Genomic DNA, 25,089 nt, shown 5'->3' on the forward strand with positions numbered 1-25,089 from the left:
CTCGTCCCCCTGTCCTCCATCTCCCCCACCCGCGCTGTCACTCCATCCACCAGATGCCTCGCCTGTACCTTTCCGGATGCCGCTTGTCGGCCACGCGCAGGAGCGAAATCGCCGGCATTCAGCAGAAAGCAGGTGGCCGCTTTTCCTTTGGTTTTTGTCCCTGGTGCTGGAGTGCCTCATCGGCCGCTTCTCCTCGTGCAGACGGACGAGGGGGGGCTGCGGGCTGCTCCTCGTCCGACAGCAATAGTGTTGTGCATCGCCTGTTTACATGCTTGGAGTGCTATCAGGGAGCAGGATGGGAAGGGGAAAGGTATGAAAAATATCAATTTCCGTGAGAACGGACATGCCCAGACACTGGTCTGCTCCACTCCTTGCTACAGGCAACATAGCTGACTGCACCGTCGAGCTCACTGTGCGGAAATGGTAGGGCAACCTTCCCCTCTTATGTGGTCCCAAGTTGATGCGAGTGGAACTGAACAGCAGTGGGGTGGGTTGCTGGCTCATTCCCCAGGAATTTAATGCCACCCTGCCATAATCAGAAATAACTAGAGGGGCTCTGTTCAACACCTTCCAAAAAAAAAAAACTCCACCATGAGGGGAAGAGAACAGGAGGCCACATTCCAGCAGGCGTACACTGGAGAAGCTCTACTGATTTCATTGGACCTATGTCAGTTTACCCGAGCTGAAGATCTGGTCTAGTAACATCAATGGAGTTGTGCCAGTTTATACCAGCTCAGTACCTGGCTCTCTGGGCTCAATCCTCAGGTCAATCCTGAGGCGGCTCTAAATTACGAATAGCCACCCTGCAGGGGATTGGAAGCTACCCCCCAGCCCCTTACAACCTGCACCAAGCTGCGCCCAGTGGATTTTGGTTGAGAGCTGGGTCCTGTGGATGAAAATTTTCATTTAGAAGGGAATGTTCCATGAGTGTGGACAAACAAGGGGTTCGAAAGGAAATTCCTGCACTTTAATTGGAGGTGCTAAGGTCCTGTGCTGCTGAGTATAAACACGTAGCAGACCCCGCTACGCACCCATGATGAGAACGTGAGCAGGGCCAGATCTTTCAGTTGGTGTAATTCAGTGAAGCCCTTCAGTGGAGCTACAGTAGTTTGCACCAGCTGAGGATGTGGCCCTGTACATGGTGTGAATTTAGTGCTGGTGAAAGACACCAGATTAACAACCCTGGAGGGTGGAGATTCCTCTGTAGGGCAAGTACAATCAGGAGAAGTAGCAGGGCCAGCTTTTCTCACAAACATGTCTCAAAGAGCACTGGAAGGTACCAACTCCTGGGTCCAGAGGGCAGTTCAGTCTCCACAGCCCATTCAGTCCTTGTTTTCTCTGCTGAGATTGCCAGCAAGGCAGCCTGTTGGTGCCAGTTATGCTAATGTCTTAGGGTACGTCTACACTGTAAGCAAAGGTGTGACTGTAGTATTGGTAGGCATGCCCATGTTAGCTTCAATCTAGCTGGCATAGGTAACAACAGCTATGTAGACACAGTGGCATGGGCTAGCAAGTCCACTGGGGTACATACTCTGGTTGCTAGCCTGTAGTCAAGCCCACGCCACCATGTCTACACTGCTATTGACACCCATGCTACCATCTCCCCTTCACTTTGCAGTGTAGACAGCAGCTTTGTGATGAAGACCCCTCTTCGGCTCTTAACATTGGGAACTGGATTAAGACCCAGCCAACTCACTTTCAGGCAGCCCACAAGCTTTTGGTCACCGTCAACTTGCTATTGTATCTATTTTCTGCTTTGATCTACTGCTCCTAAAGCCTCTCCCAGCCAGAACTGAGCTCGATAGATTTGAGCCAGTGACCTAGATGGCTCCAGGGCTGCAACAGGCCAAGCTAAGGATAGCTTTTCAGCTTTTGCTCTGGAATCGTTGGCTCTAAGCCAAGATTTTCCATGCAATTTAAATGCATCTTTTTGTTTGCAATTCCAAAACTGGAGACAAACATCAGGGGCCAGGATCTCAACAGAGGCCTCAGAGAGCCTTCCTCAGCCAGTCAGGAGCCTGTAGCAAGAAACCCAGAGAGGTCAAACCCCAGGCAGCAGCCACACAGAGCGTAACGATTGTCAATGTTGGCACCAGGAGATACAACACAAATCAGGAGCATGCAGCGGCTCCTGTGCTCCAATGACAGGCTGCGCTCTGAAGACACCCCAGCAGTGATTTCAATCTATTACATTGTAATCCATTCCCTTGGGGGCTAGCTGCTAACCTTTGCACACCAAAGACACGTGGATTCTCGGCGCTGGCAGATCGGTGTGGTGCGAATAAGGCTGGATAAAGCAGTGCAGAGGGTCAAATGGATCTGCTAGATGCTAGTGGGAAAATTTTTGACACAACAGGTTTCCATCAGAAAATGCGGTTTTGTCAAAAATCAAAATGTTTACCAGGATCAGCGATCATTGCAACAATAATTTTGAGAGGACAAAGTCAAAACGATCATTTCAACGTTTGTTGCAATAACGTAAAACATTTTGTTTTGCCTTTATTGTTTTGATTCATTTTGGTTCGACATGTATATTAAAAAGCCAATTTTAATATCCATGCCACCTTTGTGCAATTGGGTATGGTCACGTTGTAACATGATTGAAAGGAAACATTGTTACCATATTGAAACTAACCAATTTTGATGACGCCAGAATTTTCATCCATGAGAACGTTTCAAAATTTTTTCGCTTTTTGCTCCAAAATTTGAATTAAAACAAATTTTGGAAACGTCAGATTTTCCCAGGGAATGGAAATTCCATTTCCTGACCTGCTCCAGATGAAAGCACCAGGTCATTGGAGCAGCTTAGGCAAATCATGTGGCACAGGCTGGGCTAGCTACCAGGGAACAAGGTCACGACATGGGTTTGGCCAGCTACCGGGGCATAGGAGCACTGCATGGGCTGGGCTAGCTGCTAGGTACCACACAGGCCAGGCCAGCAAGGTGTCAAGGCAATGCACTGGCCAGGCTAGCACAGGAGACACTGAAGGAGAGTGTTTGCTAGTAGCTGGCACTCTCAGGCTAGCTGCTAGCACAGAGGCACTTAGAGGATTTGCCGATTAATTTCTGCAATTCTCCTAGCTAGCCATTAGCAGTGGGAAGCATGGCGCACGCTAGCCACCAACACAGAAATGCCAGCCACAGACAGGAAGCAACACTGAATAAAACCCATTGCTACTATCTTCACTCTCGGGTTAGATAAAATGGTTAACACACTGGGGTTGCTTCTGATCTCATGGGGGCTTTTAAATCAGTCAGTCCTTCAGTGGAGTTACTCCTGATTTACCCCAGGGGCAGTGAGAGAGAGGAATTAGGCCCCACGGACTTACTCCTAATCTATGCCAGCGTGAGAACAGAATCAGGTCTATGCAGCACCTTTCCTAGTTGCTTTCCAGGGATTCTGCTTCCCTAATGTTGCAATCACCTGAGCCAGCTGCCTCTGTCAAAGGCCTGGAGTCCCTCCCAAAGAATCAATACCTGACAGCCTCACCTTGACGTGAGGGTATCAGGCCAGATTCTGCTCCTGCTCCAGCATGAATCTGGAGTGTTCCTGTTGAACCACAGCAGTCAGCTAAACACCCCAGTGGGAGTGGACTCTTCCCTAGAGTCTCCATTAGATGGGACTTACATACCTGGCACTTTTGCATCTCACCTGATCGCTTTCTCTCCACCACCACCTCCTCCGCTGCCAGGGGGCAGGTGTCACTCTGTGTGCTGTTGCGGGGCGAGTTGTCCTCGGACTTGCAATATGTGGGGGAGTCCAGTGGGGCTGGACGGGGTATATGCTTTTTCTTCTTCTTTGGGAGCTTCTGCTTGGCCATAGCTAGTGAGTAATACATTCCAAAGTTGTTGACGATGACAGGCACCGGCATGGCGATGGTGAGTACCCCGGCCAGGGCACACAGCGCCCCCACCAGCATGCCGGACCAGGTCTTGGGGTACATGTCACCATAGCCCAATGTTGTCATGGTGACCACCGCCCACCAGAACCCAATGGGGATGTTCTTAAAGTGAGTGTGGCCGCTGCCGCTGGGGTCGGATGGCTTGGCCCCAATCCGCTCGGCATAGTAGATCATTGTAGCAAAGATCAAGACCCCCAAGGCCAGAAAGATGATGAGGAGCAAGAACTCATTGGTGCTGGCCCGGAGTGTGTGGCCTAGCACCCGGAGCCCCACAAAGTGCCGTGTCAGCTTGAAGATCCGGAGGATCCGGACGAAACGGACCACCCTCAGGAAGCCCAGCACGTCCCGGGCAGCCTTGGAGGACAGGCCACTGAGGCCTACCTCCAGATAGAAGGGCAAGATGGCCACAAAGTCAATGATGTTGAGCAGGTTCTTGATGAAGAGCAGCTTATCTGGGCAACAAATGATGCGCACCAGGAACTCCAGAGTGAACCACAGGACGCACACCCCCTCGATGTAGGTGAGGACAGGCTCCGTCTCCACCTTATTCGTCAGCAGAACCCTTGTGGTATTGCCAACCACCATCGTCTCAGTCACGTTGACATTTCTATTAAAGGCTTCATGTGTCTCCAGGCAGAATGTCGTGATGGAGACCAGGATGAAGAAGAGCGAGGCGAAGGCAACTATCTGCAAGAGGAAATGAACTCAGTGGTTAGGGGAACAACCCAGGGCAGACAGGGAAGGGAAAGAAAGCAGCTTCAAAATAGACTTCCTTCCCCTTTTTATCTATCACTGCAAGGGGGGAATAAGGAAAGATACATGCTGTGTCCAAATCTGAGGGGAGGGGTTCAACAACAGGACATTCCTGGTGTCGATTGTGTTTCATACACCCCCTCTGACACAAGCCCTGCTCTTATTTCCTTCAGTTCCCCATCAAAGCAGAGCCCAGAAGCTTGCCAAGCTAGAGGTCACAGACAAGGAGAGGACACGGCCCCTCCAGTGACACCTAGGAGACTAGCACTGGGTACCCGTTGCCAGAACCCAGCATTGTCATGGTAACCACAGCCCTCCAGAACCTGGTGGGGATGTTCTCAAAGTGGTCACCTCAACTGGGGTCAGAGGGCTCGGCCCTGCTCTACTCTTCCTAACAGATCTTGGTGTCGAAGATCAAGACCACAAGGGCCAGGAAGATGGTACAACTACAGAGCGTTTCCCTTCTAGCTCCCCTCTTCATATCAGATCGGGAATCTCCAGGTAGCTCTTAGGGCATTTCCCAGGGAACTGGTCAGTACGTCACAAAGCCATCACTACCTGACCCTGCTGTTGAGGAGAGGTGATGGACTGGACAGGCCGGGGGAAGCTTGCCCTGCTGCTGGGGGTGGTGATGTATCTTATAGGACTTTGGCCTCAAGGGCTTTCAGAAGGTCAGCCTGGCACCTTCCACCAGCACTCCCAATAAAAAAGGAAGACCCTGATCCTACAGCTAGTCCTCTGCAGTTGAGGTAGCCTGGATATGTTTGTGCCCCTGCGTCTCTCTCAGTCCATTTGCTCTTCACCTGAGCTAGCAGTGCCTTATGAGAAATTAACATCCACGATGGCACTATTCAATCATTAGGCTGCCCCCTAACTCACAAAGGGCGACGGTGTGGTGTGATAACCGGGCACACGGTGACCTTGAGTTAAAGCTGGGAGACCCTGGGATCATCCTTTACAGCCGGCTCCTCAGTTTGTATGAATGGCAGCAACTCCATTCAAGTTAGAGTCCCCTTCAGCTCGAGCCAGAATTTCAAGAGCTCATGTTGCAGCAGCTCCCACTGAGAACAATGGTTGCTCCTCACCGCCCCCCCCATGCACTGTTGAGAACAATGGGAGGTGCTGGGTCCTGAAACTCAACTGAAAATCTGTCCACTTCATCCCAGTGTCTGAATGGGAGCAGAGGACATTTGAAATTCCAGCCCCACAGAGATTGTGACCTCTACCACTATGCTCTCATTCAAATCCAGCCCTGGAACCAAATCTCCATTGAAGCCTATGGGAGCATCCCAGGGATGCATTTGACCCCAAGCCCAAAGAGACTCAGGAATGTAAGTCATCTGGAAGCTGTTTGGTAGTCTAGGTGAGATCATTGTTGTGCTCCTACCAGTAATAACACCTAGTTCGTAAATAGCACATCAGTAGCTCGTAGAACACTCTACCAAGGAAAATCAGTATCATTATGCATATTTTAGAGATGGGGAAACTGAGGCACAGAGCGAGGCAGCAGCTTGCTCAAGGTCCCCCTGCAGCTCAGAGATAGAATGCAGGTCTCGAGTCCTAGGCAAGTGCATTACCCACTGGGTTGCACACACACAACGTTGCCCAGCAGGCAGATGTACACATCCGAATTGGGAGCCTCCGCTAAAAAGGGCAGTGCTGAATCATTATAGAAGGGATGGGCCAGCTCTTCCGCTGATGGAAATCTGCACGGCTCCTTTGAATCTGTGCAGGTCCTGCTAAAACCTTAAATCCTACTCCTCTCCCAGTGCTAGAATGGGCCCCAGATGAGCTCTGAGGATCGTGTGCTGGGACGCTTGCTGTACCCGTCCTGTGGATGGACTGTGGACTCTGAGCTCCAGGGCTGCCAGGCCAGTTCCATTTACAAGAGCTACAATCCGGTGTGACCGCGGGGTGTGTCAAGCTGCGGCAGCTGCTGGAACAAGGAGATGGTGATTCTGAAATGGAACTCCCTCTAGTAACAGATTTGTTTAAGTGTCCATTATGAATTCACATGAAAGGCTGGTGTAACAGCACCAATTAAAAGCTTTCAGTTGCTCTGCATGCAAATGCCACATCTCTTGCTGTAACTGATAGTGTTGCTATTCACAGCTCCAGAATTAAGGATCTGTCTGGATTTCCATTAGAATAGAGAAATTAATTTTGCTTGAGGAGGGGGAGGGTCTTGTAATTCTAGTGTAAGAATCTCTAATTTACAATTTACACCAGCTGAGCAGGCTCCCAGGCCCTTAGGTCCAGGCAGGATGTTGCTCTCCATTAATGTCTCCACCGCCACCACCACCCCCATTCTGAACAGGGAGGTGGGGAGGGGCGGGTAAGGGATGGAGCCTATATAACAGCTGCCAGAGCTGAGCTGGCACTGGGGGCGGGGTATTAATTTTCTGCTCGTATGGAACAGCTGCAAATTACAATTGTTCCAGAGCAATTCCGGCTCTGAGATGATTCTGGAGTCTTGGGGCAGGGCAGACAACCCAAACCCATAGGACCACAGGAAAAAGCTGGCTTTCCCGTGCTCCTTAGACAGACCTTTAACCCTTCAGTTGCTGGTTTCAAATGCTTAGCAAAGCACCTCTACTAACAGTGACAGCAGTCAGGCTTCTCATTCATCTAGACCACTGGCAATTGTAAATGGGCCCAAAATAATAAGCTGGAAAGCAAATGCTCTGCGGAAGAAATGGGTTTTATTCCCCAATCAGCCTCCTTCCTGATAGGATGAGCTCATGATGAGTCCATTATCCGGAGCATCTGTTTCCAAAAGCACCTGAAAAGCCTCTGAGCAGAAAAGCGCCAGCCAAGGAAGCTTGCTGAATCTTCTCCTGTTCCTCTGTTAACAGCACGTACAGGCTTTCAGCTTTGCATGGACCTGACCTGCACTGAAGTGACATGCAGCATCCTATAGCATTTTACACAAGTCTGATTCTGCTCCCATTGGAGTTGATAGCAAAACTCCCTGCCGCTGGCTGCAACATGAGCAGGATTGGGCCAAGTTAAGTGCTCAGTCTCTTCTAGTCAAGAGAACTGGACCAGTTTGTGTGTCAGACCTTCTCCTGACCACCCTTGTTGCATCAGACCATGACACCGCAAGACAGTTAAAAATTACAGGCCAGATCCTCAACTGGAATGAATCAGAATCAGCTTCCAGCTACCTCAGTTCACACCAGTGGAGGGGCTGGTCCTAAACATCAAGACTTGAGGGCTGCGGGAGGCTGAGAGGATCTGTATCCCAGAGCCCCATTCTGGGCTCCCCAAGGAAAAGAGAGCAGTCAGAAATGAATGACATCATATCACACTGTGTTCAGTGAGGAGAACCACTGACGGGAAAGATACTGTCCCACAGCACACAGAAGGAGAAGAAGATGGAATGAATGAGACACAGGGAGAGAGACAGAGAAGATGGCAGACAAAGGACCTCATTCTGATCTTACCCTACCACCAGTGTAATTCGTCAGCTGGTGAAAACTGATGTAGCTCTGTTGAAGTCAATAGGCAATTAATAAGATCCAGACCAGAATTATTGACTTCAAAAGGACTGACTCCAGATTTACACCATTGTAACTTAGATCTGAATCAAGCCCAAAAGTCTACAGGAAAGACAGAACAAACCTGATTTTGCTCTCTATTGCACCAGTGTAAATCTGGAGTAACTCTGCTTAAGACATTGGTGCTACACTGGTTTTAGACCCAACGTAGGGGAGATCAGAATCAGGTCTGGCAAGTATAACTATCCTTTAAACACAAAAGGGTTGGATCCCCAGGCTATGTGAATTGGTGACGTTCTACTGAAGTCAATGGAACTGCTCCAGTTTTATATCTGCTGAGGATCTGGCCCATAATCTTTACCTTGGCTCTGATCTTTGTCTAGTAGCAAGTCAAAGTGCTTTTTTCTTTTAAAGGGCTCCTTTTTGAGCCTGCTATTTAGAAGGCCCCAGCATGACCAAAGGGAGATCACGTCATGGGAGAATTCCAGACCCCAAAATATTTCATTGTGATTTCAAGGTTTAAGGCTGGAGAGTCTTACATGGGCCTGTCGGAGCTAAGTGTCTAATTGCTGCTGACTCTCACGGTGCCAGGCACACTCTCTGTCTGCAGAGAGCCTGAAACACTACCTCTGAGCGGCATGACCTGTCACGTTCACTTCATTGGGATGTTGACTCAGATTCCCAACAATGACCATTGAGATGTCAACATTGTTAAACCACTTCACTGCTGACTGAGGCAAGGAAGACAGGAAGGAGCATATTAGAAAGCAGACATATTACATGTGAATGAATTCTGGTGCCACAAGTGGGTGGCATTTTGGGAGAGATTTTCACCACTCATTTCCCTCAGTATTCAAGATGACGCCAAGCCCAAGAAGCCTAGCAGAGCCCAGGAGGGCTTCTAAGTCCCACCAAGGGGGCCTCAACAGAACACATCAGAAGATATTTAGAACATCTGCATACATTACTGTGAGCAGCATCGTGGCATCTTAAAGTGGGCAGAGCTCATTTTTCAAGTGGAGCTTGGAAGTGTACCAATACCTCCCCTCCGCCCACCCCAACTGACCCATCTAGAATACAAGACTAGAAAACACAGTGTCTCCTGTGCTGAAGCTATGCCCAGCTAAGAATCAAGCTCTTTCCACAGAAGGGGGTTGGGGACAGAAAATAAAATAGGACCTTGGAAAAAAGACGGCTAAGGGGAGATATAATTGAGGGCTATAAAATCATGATTGGTGTAGAGAAAGTAGATAAGGAAGTGTAGTTTACTACTTCTCATAACACAAGAACTAGGGGGTCACCAAATGAAATTAATAGGCAGCAGGTTTAAAACAAACAAAAGGAAGTATTTCTTCATACAACACACAGTCAACCTGTGGAACTCCTTGCCAGAGAATGTTGTGAAGGCCAAGTCCATAACAGGGTTCAAAAAAGAACTAGATAAATTCTTGGAGGACAGGTCCATCCATAGCTATTAGCCAGAATGGGCAGTAATGGTGTCCCTAGCCTCTGTTTGCCAGGAGCTGGGAATGGGTGACAGGGGATGGATCATTTGATGATGACCTGTTCTGTTCATTCCCTCTGGGGCACCTGGCCCTGGCCACTGTTGGAAGACAGAATACTGGGCTAGATGGATCTTTGGTCTGACCCAGTAGGGCCGTTCTTATGTCTTTATGACCAATCTTGCACCAGTGCCAGGGAAGTTGTACTAGATAGATGAGCTAATGGGTCTATAAACCTGTGGGCACTGATGCTGTCATCTTACCACAGGGGAAAGAGGTTAAATGCTCGGGGGAGCCTTGTAAGCAGATGCTGAGTCCGTTGCCAAGTTCTATGGGCGCAGGGAGAATGAAATGCTAATAAAAAACCCAACCCACAAACTCTGAGCAGAGCAATATCACAGCCACTGCACCAAGTAAAGTGCCCCTGAGCTACAATTTAGCTGCATTAGACAGGTCTACTTTCTCCAAAAGAGGCTCTAGGGTGTCTCACAATCCCCAGGCTGGGGGTAAAATTGCTGCGTGCAGTTTGGGTGCTCTAGCCATTTAGCCAGGTTCATTCCCATCAGCCTTTCTTGCTGCCAGGCTAGTGCAGAGATAACGCAGAGTGTCTAGCAGAAGGTTAAATACCAAGAGGCTAGGCTGGCATCGAATCTCCATCTCAAGGGAAGCAGCTGTTTTTTCTCTTGCGACCCCCTCTCTTTCCCTCGCGTCGCTTGTGAAAATAGTACGTGTAGGTAAAGAAGAGAGAAGAACCTGGAGACGAGCTGTGCAGAGACTTCTAGAGCAGGACACACGAGTTTGAGTCAGACAGTGACCAAAGGGCTGAAGGCTCCTCGATCACTTTAGTGATCCAGTGTCAGTGAAAGACGCCAGGTGGGCAGCTCTGGGGACTTAGCTGCAGAGACGGACAAGGGCAGCATGAGGTTTCTACCCTGGGCAGAACTAAGAGGGAATTTCAGCCTCCAAGGGCCATTCAGTGACAGCTCCCCTGGGATGCGGGAAAGGCTAATGGCTGTGGTAGTCTCTGTGACATCAGCATACTGTCAACTCATTTCTCCTTGGCCATCAAACAATCATCTCCTGGCAGCAGCTTCTGATTGCTGCCACTTTGGGCTGGACTTGAATCGGTGATCGGGGGAGGGAAGGGTTCTAGGACCTTAATCGGAAACTCGCCCTGGTCTCTGTGTTGACTTCAGTGGCCTTTTGATCAGCCTCTCGAAGCCACTGGCAGTCCCCTGAGCCATCCAGCTCCTAAAGAGTGTTTGTGGCTTTCAGAAGTAACCCTCAGTGAAAGGGCTGGTTAGGAAGGAGCCTTGGGTCAAGGAGTGGGAGAGCTCATCTGTTCCTAACACTTCAGTCTTGATGCTTCACAAGGACTGGTTTCAGAGGAGCAGCCGTGTTAGTCTGTATTCGCAAAAAGAAAAGCAGTACTTGTGGCACCTTAGAGACTAACAAATCATGCATCTGATGAAGTGAGCTGTAGCTCACGAAAGCTTATGCTCACATAAATTTGTTAGTCTCTAAGGTGCCACAAGTCCTCCTTTTCTTTTCACAAGGACTGTGGCTCTGCGTGGGAGATCTTCTATTCCCGCCTTCTCCTACACTTTCAATTCAAAGGGAACTCGACGCTCCACATCTGGACTCTGGCACAGGAAGGGTTAAGCACTCATGGGCCTGAGTCTCCTCTCGTTTGCACTAGTTTTACGCTGGCATAACTCTGTTAGCATCGGTAGAGTAACAATTGACTCAAATTGGGGTTAGTGAGGGAGCAATCAGGCCCAGTGGAGATGCACCTGATTTACACTGGGATGAGAAAGAGGGGAATCAGGCTCCCGTCTCTGTCACCTCCTATCTCAGCCACACTGGCTCTGTAACAGCATCCTCCTTTCATATAGCATCACAGATGCCTCCAACCGTGACCTGGGCCGTGCACATGTCCCACCTGGCTTCCACAACCAGGAAGCCTCACTCTACTTCCTTGGAACTGCCCTGGGAAAACATCACAGACCATCTCATTCTCACCCATTGAGAAAAAACATCCAGAGAGGAAAGTGCTGTGGGGAAGGAAAGGATCAGGCTCCTAGATGAATTAAATAACTGGCTTCTGCCCTGCCATCAACAGAGGTAGCTAACAGAAGGACAGATGTGATCTCCATACACTGGCATGTTTTGACAGAAATCCAAAGGATAATTTTTTCCAGCTGATCCCAAATCATCGGATAAATCGATGAGCGAAATCTAATAAATTTGACATGCAAGGCATGGGCTGGATGGGCTGAAATAAAGCAGCCAGCAGATCTGCCTGCCCGTTGCAACACTGCGTCAGTCCTAAGGACCTAAACTACAATCCAACAGTGGAAACCCTGTGCTGGGCACAGAGATAACCAGGCAAAACTCTGGCACCGTGTGGCAATAGCACTGTGCTGCAAAAGGCTATGATGGGGCACTGGGGCCACAAACAGGGCAGGAGACGGAAGCCATCAGCTGGCTCACAACCCGAGACACCCTGGACTTTGTGATTCTGGTGAAACAGGACTCGAGTAAGCAGGAACCGGGCCTGTAGCTAGGCAACAGGTATCTGTCATCAGCTCCGTTCCCCACCCCTCCATCCTGTTTACTTTTTGCTTAGCTTCGGTCAGAGCCATCTATTTCTCAAATTCAGGGTGTCTGAATGCTCGGCCGCTGGCAAGGAGGCCTGCAGGCCAAGTGGGATGCATTAGTCGAGCTACGGTGACCAAGCGTCCATCACTTCCCCACCAGCACCGGAGAGCACTAGACTTACTCAGAGTTCAGCTCACATCAGCAGCCTTGGAGCCACTCTGTCACTTTGGGAATGCACTCTCCCTTTCACCTGACCGGGGTAATGCCAGCCCCAGGACAGGCTGAGTCAGCAGATCCACCCAGGGAAGGAAGGCCTCGTGATTAGCCTTCTATAGTACTTATATGGCCCTGTTATTGGCAGTGCTATTATCCTCATTGTACAGGAGGGGGACAAAGACAGAGAGAGGCTAAATCTGGGGCGGAGGAGTGGCTTCAATCCAGTTTTCTCAAATCCGATGCCAGTGCTCTAACCATTGGACCATCCTTCCTCTCTACTTGCACTAGCCAGCAACTCAAAACGTCTGGACTAGCTTCCTGGCTTTGCCACTGACTCCCTGTGTGACCTTAGGCAAATCACTTAATTTCCCTACACTTCAGCTCCTTTACAGTGGGAACAGTAATCCTTGCTTTGTCTGCTTAGATCATAAACTCTACAGGCAGGAACTGTTTTACTGTACACAATTTGTACAGTTCCTTGCACCACAAGGCCTCTAGGCGCTACCATAAGACAAAGACAAATTCTCCTTTCTACTTCATGTGGATATTGGATGCTTCCTGCACTCATCTTTCAGGGAGTGTTACTTACATGCTGGTAAGCAGCTGCCATGCTCCACTTTAGAGGTGGCTGGGTGACAAATTTTCTATAAAGGGCCAAATTTTTCTATGCTACACTGCTAGAAATCTGGAACAACTCCAATGGTTTCAATAGGGTTATTTTGCATTTACACTGGTGTAAGTAAAGACTCTTCGGGATCTTTCAGGATGAAAGATGCTGCATAAATTGAGAGGGGGCTGGAAACTAAGCACAGAACAGGAAGCCAGGAGATGCTGATTGCTCCGCTCAGCTCTTCCCGCGATTCACAGTGTGCCTCAATTTCCCCCATCATTGCAATGGCGATAATACTTACCTTCCCCATAGGGGTGAGATGCGCATTAGTTAACAGGACTGATTCTCCACTGCACTCATGCCACCATTTACACCAGCACACAGAGTAAAACACCACCATTCTGACTTGGTCGAGTTTTGACACTCACTTTGTGCTGTTGTCAAAGTCTTTACAAGATGTAAGCTAGTGGGGCATTACTCCCAACGAGGGGTGTAAATCAGTATAGCTCCATTGATTTCAGCAGAGCTATGTTCATTGACACCCACTGAGGAGGTGTCCTGCTGCGGCTTAAGTATAACATATTATCCTTTCCCCTCTCTTTCTCACAGTCACACAGAGAGTCAAGACTCACTGTGCAAAGACTTCCATAGCGCTACGCTGATTGACGCCTGCTGAGGGTAGGGCCCTGTACCTATATATCCTATATAGCTATAGGGGAGTCACCTCCACATCCAACTGGTTGCTACATACGTTCTCCCTGGCCCTACCAAGTCAATTACATCCTCTGAGAAAACAACTTGGGCCAAATTCTGACCTCTCTTACACCAGTGTAATTGGTGCATTTCCACTCAGTGGGTCCTATTTAGCTGTGGTAAAATGGTGTGTGGGATAGATGGGGTGTGGGCCCGATTCTCCTCTCACATCACTGGCATAATGCCATGAAACCCAATGGAGTTACTCCTGATTTACACCAGGGTGAGGGAGAGGAGACTCAGGTCAAGCACTGACAAGTCCTGCCCCAACAAAGCAAGTAGGATTGCAAAACTCATTGCCAAGACAACACAGATGTTAGAGGGAACCGGCTAGTCACACTCTCCGGTTTCTTCTCCTCCAAGCACAGAGTCCAGTGGGCAGAAGGATTTGTTTAGAATCCAGCAGGTGGAATACCAAGGCCTGGCCCGAGAAGGGCTTTCGAACCCCATCAGATTTCACCACGTTTAAATGCTCTTCTAGCCCCTAGCCTGTCAGGTTACAACGAGAGGTCTGGATCCTCAGCACACTTCCACTGACTTCATTCCAGCTGTGGATGTAGGTCAGCGTAAAGGTGACTATGAGAGCTAAAGATGGATTGGAAACAAAGCCCCCAGTTTAAACACCCCCAAATTCCAATATGGCTTTTTGGAAAGACACCGTTTATGCCAGCTGAGGATATGGCCCCAGTTTGCTCCCAGTCCTTTAACCACCCACCATGGCTCCCTGCTTTAGTTACTTTGCCCCAGTGGTCCAGGGGATCAGTTGCTGACTTGAGAATCATGGAACCCATGTGCTGTTCCTGGCTCTGAGCGATCTGGAGTGGGTGATTACACTGCTCGGTGCCTCAGTTTCCCTGAAAAAAGGACCGTTTGCCATCCCAAACTTTCGCACAATGCTGTGAGAGAGTGGAATGGAAAGCATTACCGAAAGGAGCCCAAAATCACTGTAGCTATATGCTACGTAGACTCGTTTTATTATAAAGGATAAGAAGGAGCCATTTTTATAGTCACTTGCCTACCTAGCTATGCTATACCCTCCCACCCACTGCACCTGGGATATCAACCTCTGCTCCCAATGAGCTATCCCCTAGGCTCCCTGGCAGCATTGGTGCCAGAAGTAGCAGTGCTGCCACACCCCCTGGCTTGAAGCAGTCATAAAAAATACCCAATGCATGGTTTCCATCATCAGCACCCTGGCCTGGAAAACAGGAGCTCAGTGTGAGGGAAATGCAGTGCAAAAAACTCCTAAGCAATTGTTTTCAGTGGAGTCTATTTTGGAGCAGCTCTCAAAGCCAGAGATCTCTCAGAGATGAGACAGAGGTTTGGTTCCCTCTGTAGAACGGGTCTCTCTGGAAAGACGGTCGGTGCCAAAAAATTTTATTCTGCTGTCTGTAGGGTTTCTCTTTTAGTTGAAAGGAAACACTCCTGAGGAGCATCTCACTCTCTGGGTTTGAGTGTGGTTCCTGCCAGGAGCAGGCTTGGACCATAGAGTCTATTTTTTGTTGTTGCTTTTTGCACCTCCAAAATGTCAAAAACTCTTTTCGTTCCCAAGCGTGTCAGTCTGTTGGTATTTATGAACTGGGTGTGAATAGGGGAACGGACGTGCAAACAGGAGCGGACGAGGGTGCAGGGGTAGATGGGGACGTGCATGGCAGCACATGTGTGTGTATTTGTATGAGTTGGTGGTGTGTGGGCTTGGGGAGGAGTGTGTGAAGAGAAGCACATGCTGGTGTGTGTGAGGGTGAAGATGGGTGCAGGTGAGCTTCTATGGGATTGGGTAGGGATATGCTGTGTGTTTCTCTGTGTTGCTGCGTACACACGGATGTGTCTGTGTTCATGCATATGGGGGTGTGTCTGTGCCACCGTGTTCATCGGTAGGGATGCTGGTATGCGGGAGTGAGGGAACAGGCAGGAGAGTTTGTATGGGGATGTTCCATGTATTTGAATATGTACAGATGGGTGTGGGTGGGTGCGTTTGCATGAGTCCCCTTAATGTGCACAGATGTGTGTGTGAGAGAGACAGGCTTTGTGTGTGCATGTTGTGGGTCTGCCCATGTTGGCAGGCCTGGGTGTGAGACCACTCCAGTCCTGGACTCCCTGCCGTAACCTTATGACATTAAACCGCTTTCAGCATGTAGATCCACAGAGAATGGCAAGAGGAACTGGATAATCCACCGGCCTCTGGAGCCACCTGGAATTCTGCCAGGACTTAGGGCTGGCAAGGACTCTCCCTGGCAATCCCTCAGTCCCCACCGGCTGTGGGATGGCAACTGGGGACGTGTGCTGGCCTGGTGTCGGAGACTGGCTGAAACCACCCCCTGTGCACGGCAGGAGAATTGGAGTAGAGGAAGTTAGAGAGGAGCATGGGTGGGGAGAGGGAGGAAGAGTCAGCATCCCTCAGGGGGAAACATGGGGAGGGCAGCAAGGCAGCTCAGGTGGGGGAGATGAATGGGAGAACCGAGGCACCCACGGAGGGGAGGCAGATGAATGACAGGGTGAACCAATGCGCCCGGGGAGCAGATCAATGAGGGGGGAACCAATGCATGTCAATGACCCTGCATCTGCTCTGATCCCTCTCTCCCCTCCCACCCACCCGCCGGGGTTGCCTCTCGCAAACTCACCCTTGCTGCCCTGGACGAGTAGGGATCCTCGAAGAGTGCCCACATCCTAGGCTGCCAGTTGCGGCAGCATCCTCGCCCTCCTGTGGCCCCAGCAGCCCCCGGCGACCGGTCATCCATGCCCAGGTGCTGAAGGGCCATCTCCCTGCCCCCCTCCTCCTCCGCCTCCTCTCCCCCCGCCCCAGGCTCGGGGCTCTCGAAGATGTCCAGCGCCTCCTCGGCGTCGCGGTGCTGCCGGTAGGTCATCCAGCAGCAGGGCTCCACGTCGGTCTCATCGATGCCCCAGTAGGTCAGCTCCTCCTCGAAGAGGGGCCCGCAGATGTCGGCGGGGCAGTGCAGCTTGCCCGTGCGGTAGTAGTTGAGCACGTAGGAGAAGATGCCCGGGTGGCGGTCGAAGAAGAACTCATTGCTCTTGCCGTCGAAGTCGAAGTTGCTCTGGGCGTCGGGGTCGGCCAGCCAAGCCAGGCGGGTGCCGGGCAACGTCCGCAAGGTGCTCTTGTAGGTCTCATGCCTGGTGCCTCCTACGTTGATGGTGATCTTGTCCGACTCTTCCCCTTTGGCCATCTCTTCCTTCAGGCATGTTTTGGAGGGTGGTTTGTTCCCAGACTTGCGTCCACGGTACGATGAGACACACACCGAGCTGATCATAGATTTAGGTGGATGGGAAATGCCCTCTAAACACCCTTCCTTGAGCAAGGAGCTGGGAAGGAAGGGGAACTCAGATTTCTCTCTCCCCAACCTCAGACAGCTCTGCCCTTCGGCTGCCTCATGGACCTCTCTCTGCAGGTGGAGACTGAGTGCAGGTGGCTGCTTTGGAGAGAAGGAAGGGGGCAATACGAAGGCCTGGTGCCCTTGCTCCAAACACCAGGAAGCAGGAACGAGGAAATCCCCACCGGGAAGAGACGAACAGTGACAGAAGCTCGTGCCACCGGGCTGCAAGCTGGAAAGTAGTGGCAAAGGCACTTTGATTAGGGGAACAAATAGATGTGGCTGTTGGGAAAGCCACAAAAATAAATCCGAGGAAGAAAGAGGCAGGGAGATTTCAACAACAGCAGCAGCGTCTGTCTTCCTCTCTTTGCTGGCGATGGCAAAAATCAATCAATCCAAAAATCCGAGTCTTTGGGAAAAGATGGGAGAGCTTTGCTCTGCTTTAAGATCGATCTGAAAGTTTGGAAGAGCCGGAAGGAAAGTGATTCAGATCTGTGCTCCAGGAAGATCTCTCTCTCTCTCTCTCATACACAAGATGAGTAGATACCTGATCCTGGCTATATTTAGAAGAGTTGGTTCCCTATGTTTATACTCCCCTCCAAGACAGGCTTAAGAACCAACAAGAACGGCTGGCTTTGGTTTCTTCTATTCCCCTTTCATCCGCTGTCAGACACTCCATAGAACCCGCTGCCCAGCAGACAGCACCGGGATCCTGGCTTGATGCCGAGGGGGGAAACACGCCCTGCCCCAGCCCGGCGGGATTTCCCTTCCAGGTGCGCTTCGGGGAGAGAAGAGAGCCGAGGGCTGGCTTGGGAGTCTCTGGGATCTGGGTCAGTTGCAGGCGGAGGGGATGTAAACACACTGGCTAGGACCGGGGGACTTGCCCGGGCTCTGCCTGTCTCTGTCTCCGCGGCTAGGGGTTGGGTTTTTTCCAGCCCCGAGACGAGCTCGCTGGGTGGGATCCAGGAGCCGCTTGTTTCTCGCTCGCTGCCAGCTCACGCTCGCTTTTGGGCTCGGCGGGAGGGAGGACGGGAAGGAGGCGATCCGGGGGCGGCGGTGGAGGGTGGGGGGGGGGGACTGGGCTGGCCTGTGGCAGCTGCAGCTTCCTCACACCCAAAGTGTCCTCTTGCATCCCCCAGCAGGCGCTGGCTTCCCGGGGCTGGGGCAGGCAGATCTGTTGCTCCGTCTCCGTGCTCGCCACCTTCCCCGGCAGGGCGCCAGCGAGGGAGCGCTGCAGGTGGCAGCTGCGTCTGGGGTGGGGGCCGCTCAGAGACCCGCGGGCGGCGGCACAGCCCCGTTTTGGGGCTGGGTTGATCCAGTGCCGCCGGCTGCTTGTTGCTTTTTATACGCGGCTCCTGCCTTTCCAGGCTCAGCCCCTCTCGCCTCTCCTCCGAGCTGGTTAACCCTTCCCGCCCCGCCTCACAGCGCGCCTTGTATGGATCAGTCCAGCCCGCCCCTATCCACCCTCATCCACCTCTAGGCAGCTGGAGAGTTTACACCCCGGGCCCATCTGGGGATCTCCTAGCACGTTACCCCAATGAATTAAGCCTGGCCACACTCCAGGGAGGGATGGAAATGTAATGATCCCCCTGGGGAAAAGGCAGCGGGGATCTCTGGAGGGACCGGCCCAGGGAGATCAGAGGCTAGAGTGAAAAACAGACCCACCGACTTTCCCAAGCCAGCTCCATCCACAGCCAGACTAAGAGAGGCCACCAGCAGATAGAATGGGCTAGATCCTCAGCTGGTTTAAATCCACGCAGCCCAATGTGACCTTCTCAGGAGAGAATCAGCAGATAGTCTCCTGCTTTCCCTAATGCCCTGGAGTGCTGGCATGGGATGTGCCAGCCCATGTCCGTTGGCACTCCGTCCCGCCCGGCTCGCTGCACCCTGCCAGGCTCTTTATCCCTCCCAAGGTATTTTTCAAGATGTCACGACAGGCCAGGGGAAATTTGAGGAGGGTTCAGAACGTGCCTGGGCTGACCCCCTGCCAGAATTGTGTGTGTGGGGGGGGGGTCCCCCAGGGGAAATCCAACACCAGGCACTTCAGGATGAAAATGCTCCCCCAGGGGAAAGCTGGACTGCCAGATGTTGGATGGGGCCTCACATCAAAACCTTCCTTTGGGTGGTTTCTAGTGACTGTCCAGGGAGAAGCTAAGGAGCCCTGGCACCTTTGGGACATGAATAAGGGACAACTCCTTTGCCAAGGCCAGTGCCCATGGTCCTGGGTGAGCTCATGACCTGACCGGCACCGGGAGTGCTCAGCCCCTCTGCAAATCAACAAAGATAAATCAGCGGCTTACTGGTGCCATGTTTACCTACATAGTCATCTCTGGGCCTTTAGGATTGTGCAGCCAGGTCTGTAGGATCCCCACCGCAACCTGCTGGCAGTTTGGGCTGAGCAGGAGGCTAGGGCTTGCTGGAGGCTCTCTGGGGCAGGGCTAAGGGTAATCCCAGAGCTCAGGGAGTGAAGTCTTTCCCTTAAGCGTATTGGGCTCTGGGATCCAGCCCACAGCCAGAGGGGAGATCCAGAATGGTCCACCTGGCTCTGCTGCTTCTGCAGGGAAGTGATGAATGGCACAGATGGTACTTTTCTCTCCAGAACTCCTTGATTCAATTCCTCCCGAGAACCCAGCCAGGGGGTCATCATGTAGGAGCCGAGAAGGAAGGGGGTAATACGCCATGCAGAGAGCACTTAATATGAAGTGAGGGAAAGATGCAATCTACACTCACTTCCTGTTCCCTTGAGGCCCCTGGCTGGTGGGTGTGTGGGGTGGTGGTGGCCAGCCCATGGTCCCAAATACACCTCCCTGACAGTGCTGGCCACTCCCTCCTTTGCTCTTTTTAGCGTCTGCAGCTCAAGTACAGCTACCTCCTGCATGGGGTTGGAGGTACCTGGCATCCCTCTTTGTGTATCCACAGAAGAATGAATGTAATTTGGCCCTTAGGCTTGATAGAAAGATGTTCAATTATTGATCAGGTATAAAAAAAAAATCAATGGCAGTACTAGACCCAAAGTACCCCCTCCCCCATCTATGGGTCACTTACTGCCCTTTGGGGGCCAGATCCTCAGTTGGTGTAAATCAGCATCACGTTGTAGCAGTCAATGGAGCTACCCTGATTTACACCAGCTGAGGATCAGGCCCTGGGATGCTTTGACTGGGAAAGGTTTCAGAGTAGCAGCCATGTTAGTCTGTATTCACAAAAAGAAAAGGAGGACTTGTGGCACCTTAGAGACTAACACATTTATTTGAGCATAAGCTTTCGTGAGCTACAGCTCACTTCATCGGATGTATTTGGTGGAAAATACAGTGGGGAGATTTTGACTGGGAAAGCTGTTAGGGAAAACAAACTCTCCCCTTTCTATGCATAATAAATCTGTCCTAACAGGCTATACCCTGCCATCCTTAATGGATGGTTGGCCAGAATGAAGTAGGAGTGAAAGCTGTGGGATGGGACTTAAAATGACAATATTTTACATTTATGTAGTGCCTATCTTCCCAAGAGATCTTAATTTACTGAGGAACCTATACTCATGTGCACTACTGGATTGCAGCCTCCTCTGGGGTGCAGGGAAGCAGCCAGCCAGAAGACTAGCTCACATCAGGAGGAGGAAGGGAACTTTTTGCTAAGGACACCTGTGCCAACCTCTACTCTGTCCAAAAATGCCATCAGATCTTTAATGTACATACAGAAAGACAGTGAGCATATATGGTCTCCCCTAAGAGGTGCCCTTACCTGCGTAGAACTCAGTTTATCTACATCAGAAGGATGAAGGAACACGTCTCATTCATCTTTCAGATGAGATCTGAAACTGAGATCTGGCCCACTTGGTCATTAAAGATCCCATGGAGTAGAAGACGTGTATTAACCCCATTGTCTTGTTTAAACTTCAAATGATGTATTTACATGCTTCTGAACGCAGTTGCAGTGGGATGGATTATTCTGCCTTAAGGGAAATAACTGTTCTTGCAGGAGTCACCGGGGTCCCTGTTACACAGTCTTACAGTGTTTCTTCCCCCGTCTCAGTGTAGGAGCAAGTGTACACTCTTTGAAGCATGCTCTTTTGGTATTTGTTTTTGTGATGCAGGTTTGCCTCAGGGCAGCTGTTGCACGTTGCAGGAAAGTTTGCTCTCTGCCTGAATCTCTCTAACTAGAGTCAGTTCTCAGGACTGAGTCCTCCCTGGACATCGGTGTTTGGGCAGAGATTCTTGAAAGAGGGGATTGCTTGTATGCTGCTTGTGACCATCTCTGTTCCAGGAGCTGTGTATATAGCATAAATAAACAAGCTCCACTAAGAAAATACCCTGGCTCCATATCATTGATTTCTTCTTCCACAGGAAATGGAGCTGGAGGACCCGGATATCTGCTACAGCATAGCAGAGGGGCATTGATATTTTTGTAGTGACGGGTGTACCTTGTGAAGCCTGCAGGGTACAGAGAATTATGGAGGCAGACAATTTAGAGAATGGACTATGGATAAAGCAGAGACCCGGGTTCTATTCCCAGCTCTGCAGGGTGACCTTGGGCAAGTTGTGTTCCCTTGCCCTGCCTCAGTTTCCCCACCTGTTAAAAGGGACTGACCTCCTTTGTAAAGCACGTTGAGATCTACTGACAAAGAGCACTAGATAAGAACCAGATATAATTAGTGGTAGCAGTAGCACCCATTATGAGCTGGATGCTTCCCAAACCGAAGGAACAGCCAGGATAGGGACATTTTGGAGCTTGGGGACAGCTCATCCTGAGCCCTCTCTCTTTCTCACACACCTGAATTTAGCTTTCCACCAACCTTGTTGTGACTCCCCCTTGGGACCCTTCTTGCACTTCCTTCAATTCACCCACTTCAGCTGCACCTGGAAGCTCCCATTCAAAGGAACAGGAAGGGGCTGGCAGAGGCTCTCCTTCCCCATATAGTACCCCAGGAGGATGAGTTGCATGTCTGCTTTTGGAGGGGCAAAAAGAGGAGTGTGGACAGCAAGCATGGGGGCCAGAAAGCCAGGGAATGCCTTCAGGACTGGTAGAAATGCCCTTTATCTTCCGTAAGAAGTGGCTCCTACAGCCTCCTATTGATAAGCACAGAGCATTTGTCCCACTTGACAATGATACTTCCTCGGAGAGTAAGTGTTATACCATAAATTAATAACCCCTGAGAGCTAAATACCCAGTATCACCTTCCCCACAAATTCAAATATCATGCCTGCCATTGGCCGCTGTTGGAAGACAGGATACTGGGCTAGACAGACCTTTGGTCTGACCCAGTGTGGCCATTCTTATGCCAGGTCACCAAAGATGATAATTTAAAAAAAAAAAAAAAGATTAAGACAATTAAGATTGTCTTAAAAATCAAGAGTTTGGCTTAAAAAGAAGAAATTTAGAGTTCTTTTTTCTTTGCCTTCTGGATTCTGAGCCTTTAGGTCACACTCCGATCACATTTCCAGGGTATTTTCCAACACCATGAGAGCTAGATACGTACTTTTGTCTTTTAACAAAAGCCAAGATTTTCACACAATCACTTGTCTCCGGGAGCTGGGGCTTGACTAAACACACCAAGTATGACAAGACTCTCCAGAACATTAGAAGAGTTGACCACACTACGAAACAGCTTCAACACTGAATATCTATGAAGCTGTGGGTCAGCGTCTCAGCTCAATGGGGACACACCAATCTACACCAGCTGGGGATGAGAGGCAGGATCTGAATTTTGTGATGACGGAAATCCAAATTCAGCTCCATATGCAAGTTTCGCACAGAGTCCTTATCCTTATAAGAGGCCGGTTGGAAACCCTGGATCCAATACCTCTGAGGTATTTAAAAAGTCAAACATGCATCCAAAGCCAAGTTTTCGCAAATGGTTCTTGTAACAGAAGCCACTGGAGTAAGTGGACACCAGCACATGGCATGTAACCCTAACCCCTGCAAGACCTGGGGCCTGGCAATAAAGATCCATCTCTTACCAACACTCTTGTGAGTCTACACCCTTATTACAACCCCCTAATGAAATGAACCAAGAACATAGATTAGTATCAGTTATGTTAGGGTAGTAGTTAGTAACTTCTGAGATCCTGGAGGTAGTGTTTCTTTGTGGGCAGAGCACTGAACTGCGATTGAGAAGACCTGGGTTCTATTCCTTGCTCTGTCACTGTGTGCCCTTGGACAAGTCTTCACCATTCTGTGCCTCGGTTTCCCCATTTATAAAATGGTGATAGTGATGTTGACCTGTAGCTCACGAAAGCTTATGCTCAAATAAATTTGTTAGTGTCTAAGGTGCTACAAGTACTCCTTTTCTTTTGACCTCCTTTGTAAACTAGTTTGAGACCTGATGCAAAGCACTACAAAAGAGCAAGATATTATTATGTGAGGTGCTGTACAAACACAGAGTAAGAGATAGAGCCCACCCCAAAGAGCTTACAATCTACAAAGAAAAGGGTGGGTGGGATGGGAAATACCAGGTCAGAGTAGCAGAGATGGGAACAGAACCCAGGTGTCCCAAGTCCCTCTGCATAGGGACGGGGAAGGGGAATAAAACAGGATTGGAGTAGAAGGAAAGGAAGAAGTGAGCGGGCAAGGGGACGAGGAGCACATAGGAAAGGGAGTGAGTGGAGAAGGGCAAGGAAGAGGGAAGGCTCAGTGGATGGTTGAAGGATGAAAAGCAGAGCTGCAGCGTGGTGAAGCAGTGAGTGTGCAGGCAGGGAGAGAAGCAGTGAAAGCAGCACAGACAGGGTGGGGAGGAATTGAGAGAGTCAGGGCTGAAGAAAAGGAGGACTTGTGGCACCTTAGAGACTAACAAATTTATATGAGCATAAGCTTTCGTGAGCTACAGCTCACTTCATCGGATGCATTCAGTGGAACAGGATCACAGGGAGGAAGGATGGGGGATAGGCAGAGAGTTTGGGGTTAAACAGCAGAAGCCAGGGATTAGACATAAGGGCACCCTGCCCTCTGGTCGGTTTTCAAGGATCTGAAAGTCCGTCATCCTAAAGAGACACCACTCAGCACCTTTGCATTGCAACAACCCCCCCCAGCATGGGAGGTTAGCAGAGGCAGAAACCAGGACCAGCTCCAAAGCACCTGGCTCTGCCCCTTGAGCTAAAGGAATGACTCCACTAGTTGGCAGCAGTAGTAGGCTGTTATCCTCTAGGAAGACCAGCCAGTAAAGGGGTACATAACACACTGCTATTCCAACAGTCAGCAGAACAGAGCGGGCACAAAGCACTTTTCTCCCTTTTCTGCATTCTTCATGGCTCAGAAAGGGGGTGACACTCAAATATTTGCTGCTCACTTACTAATCACCAAAATTCAAGGAGCAGAGGGCATGGGAGTCAGGGAGCATTGTCCCTACACCTGCCTCCACTCCACCCACCCCCCAAAGGGACCCCATGATCAGTGGAGAACCCTTTGTGGATCCAGGATTGTGGGTGTCATGGGGGGATTTGTGCAAAGGACCCCGCTGTGCATGGACCCCGGAGGGCAGACAGACATTAGGTGCACTTGCCTCTGAGCCAGAATGGCTTCACAACAGATACTGTGGAGCAATATAAACCTATATCGATTAGAATGGCACTTAGGTTGCCACAGTATCATGACAGCATGCTGTAAGCATCATCATGTCAGGACAGGCAGGCTGGTGGAGGCAGGGCACCCTGGGTTGAGGCTCCCGGAATATGCAGCTCGTCTTGGCTGGCATGAGGAGTGATGCCATCATACCCATGCCACGTCACCCTGTGGGGTCAGCAGAGTTGCTCTGCTGACCCCACAGAGTGACGTAGCATGGGTGTGATGGCATCACCCCAGCTGGGGTGACGTAGCTCAGCTTAATTGGGCTTCTGAAATCAGTCACTCACCTCCCACCCAGGGCTGACATCCCCAAGGGCTTCTGAAAATCCCCCCTGCGCTAGCTGGGTGTGCAAGACGCTGCTCACCCCAGCATAG

General features: G+C 50.5%; 1 protein-coding gene across 3 annotated transcripts in view; it reads right to left on the reverse strand.

The window, feature by feature from the left end:
- Positions 1-20,140, reverse strand: part of KCNC4 (potassium voltage-gated channel subfamily C member 4) — a 54,360-nt gene extending 34,220 nt beyond the window's left edge. For 2 of the 3 annotated variants that reach the window (XM_043500480.1, XM_043500481.1), the window contains exons 1-3: positions 16,459-20,140; positions 3,653-4,589; positions 69-279 (exon numbers count right to left, since the gene is read on the reverse strand). In XM_043500480.1, coding sequence (XP_043356415.1) covers positions 119-279; positions 3,653-4,589; positions 16,459-17,103 — 1,743 coding nt within the window. In that variant the 5' untranslated portion in view covers positions 17,104-20,140 and the 3' untranslated portion in view covers positions 69-118. Of the gene's footprint in view, positions 1-62; positions 280-3,652; positions 4,590-16,458 lie in introns of all 3 variants that reach the window. The other variant, XM_043500479.1, reaches the window with a different exon arrangement.
- Between the last annotated feature and the right edge of the window lie 4,949 nt (positions 20,141-25,089).

The sequence above is a fragment of the Dermochelys coriacea genome, chromosome 21 (genome assembly GCF_009764565.3).
Source record: "Dermochelys coriacea isolate rDerCor1 chromosome 21, rDerCor1.pri.v4, whole genome shotgun sequence".
Taxonomy (NCBI): domain Eukaryota; kingdom Metazoa; phylum Chordata; order Testudines; family Dermochelyidae; genus Dermochelys; species Dermochelys coriacea.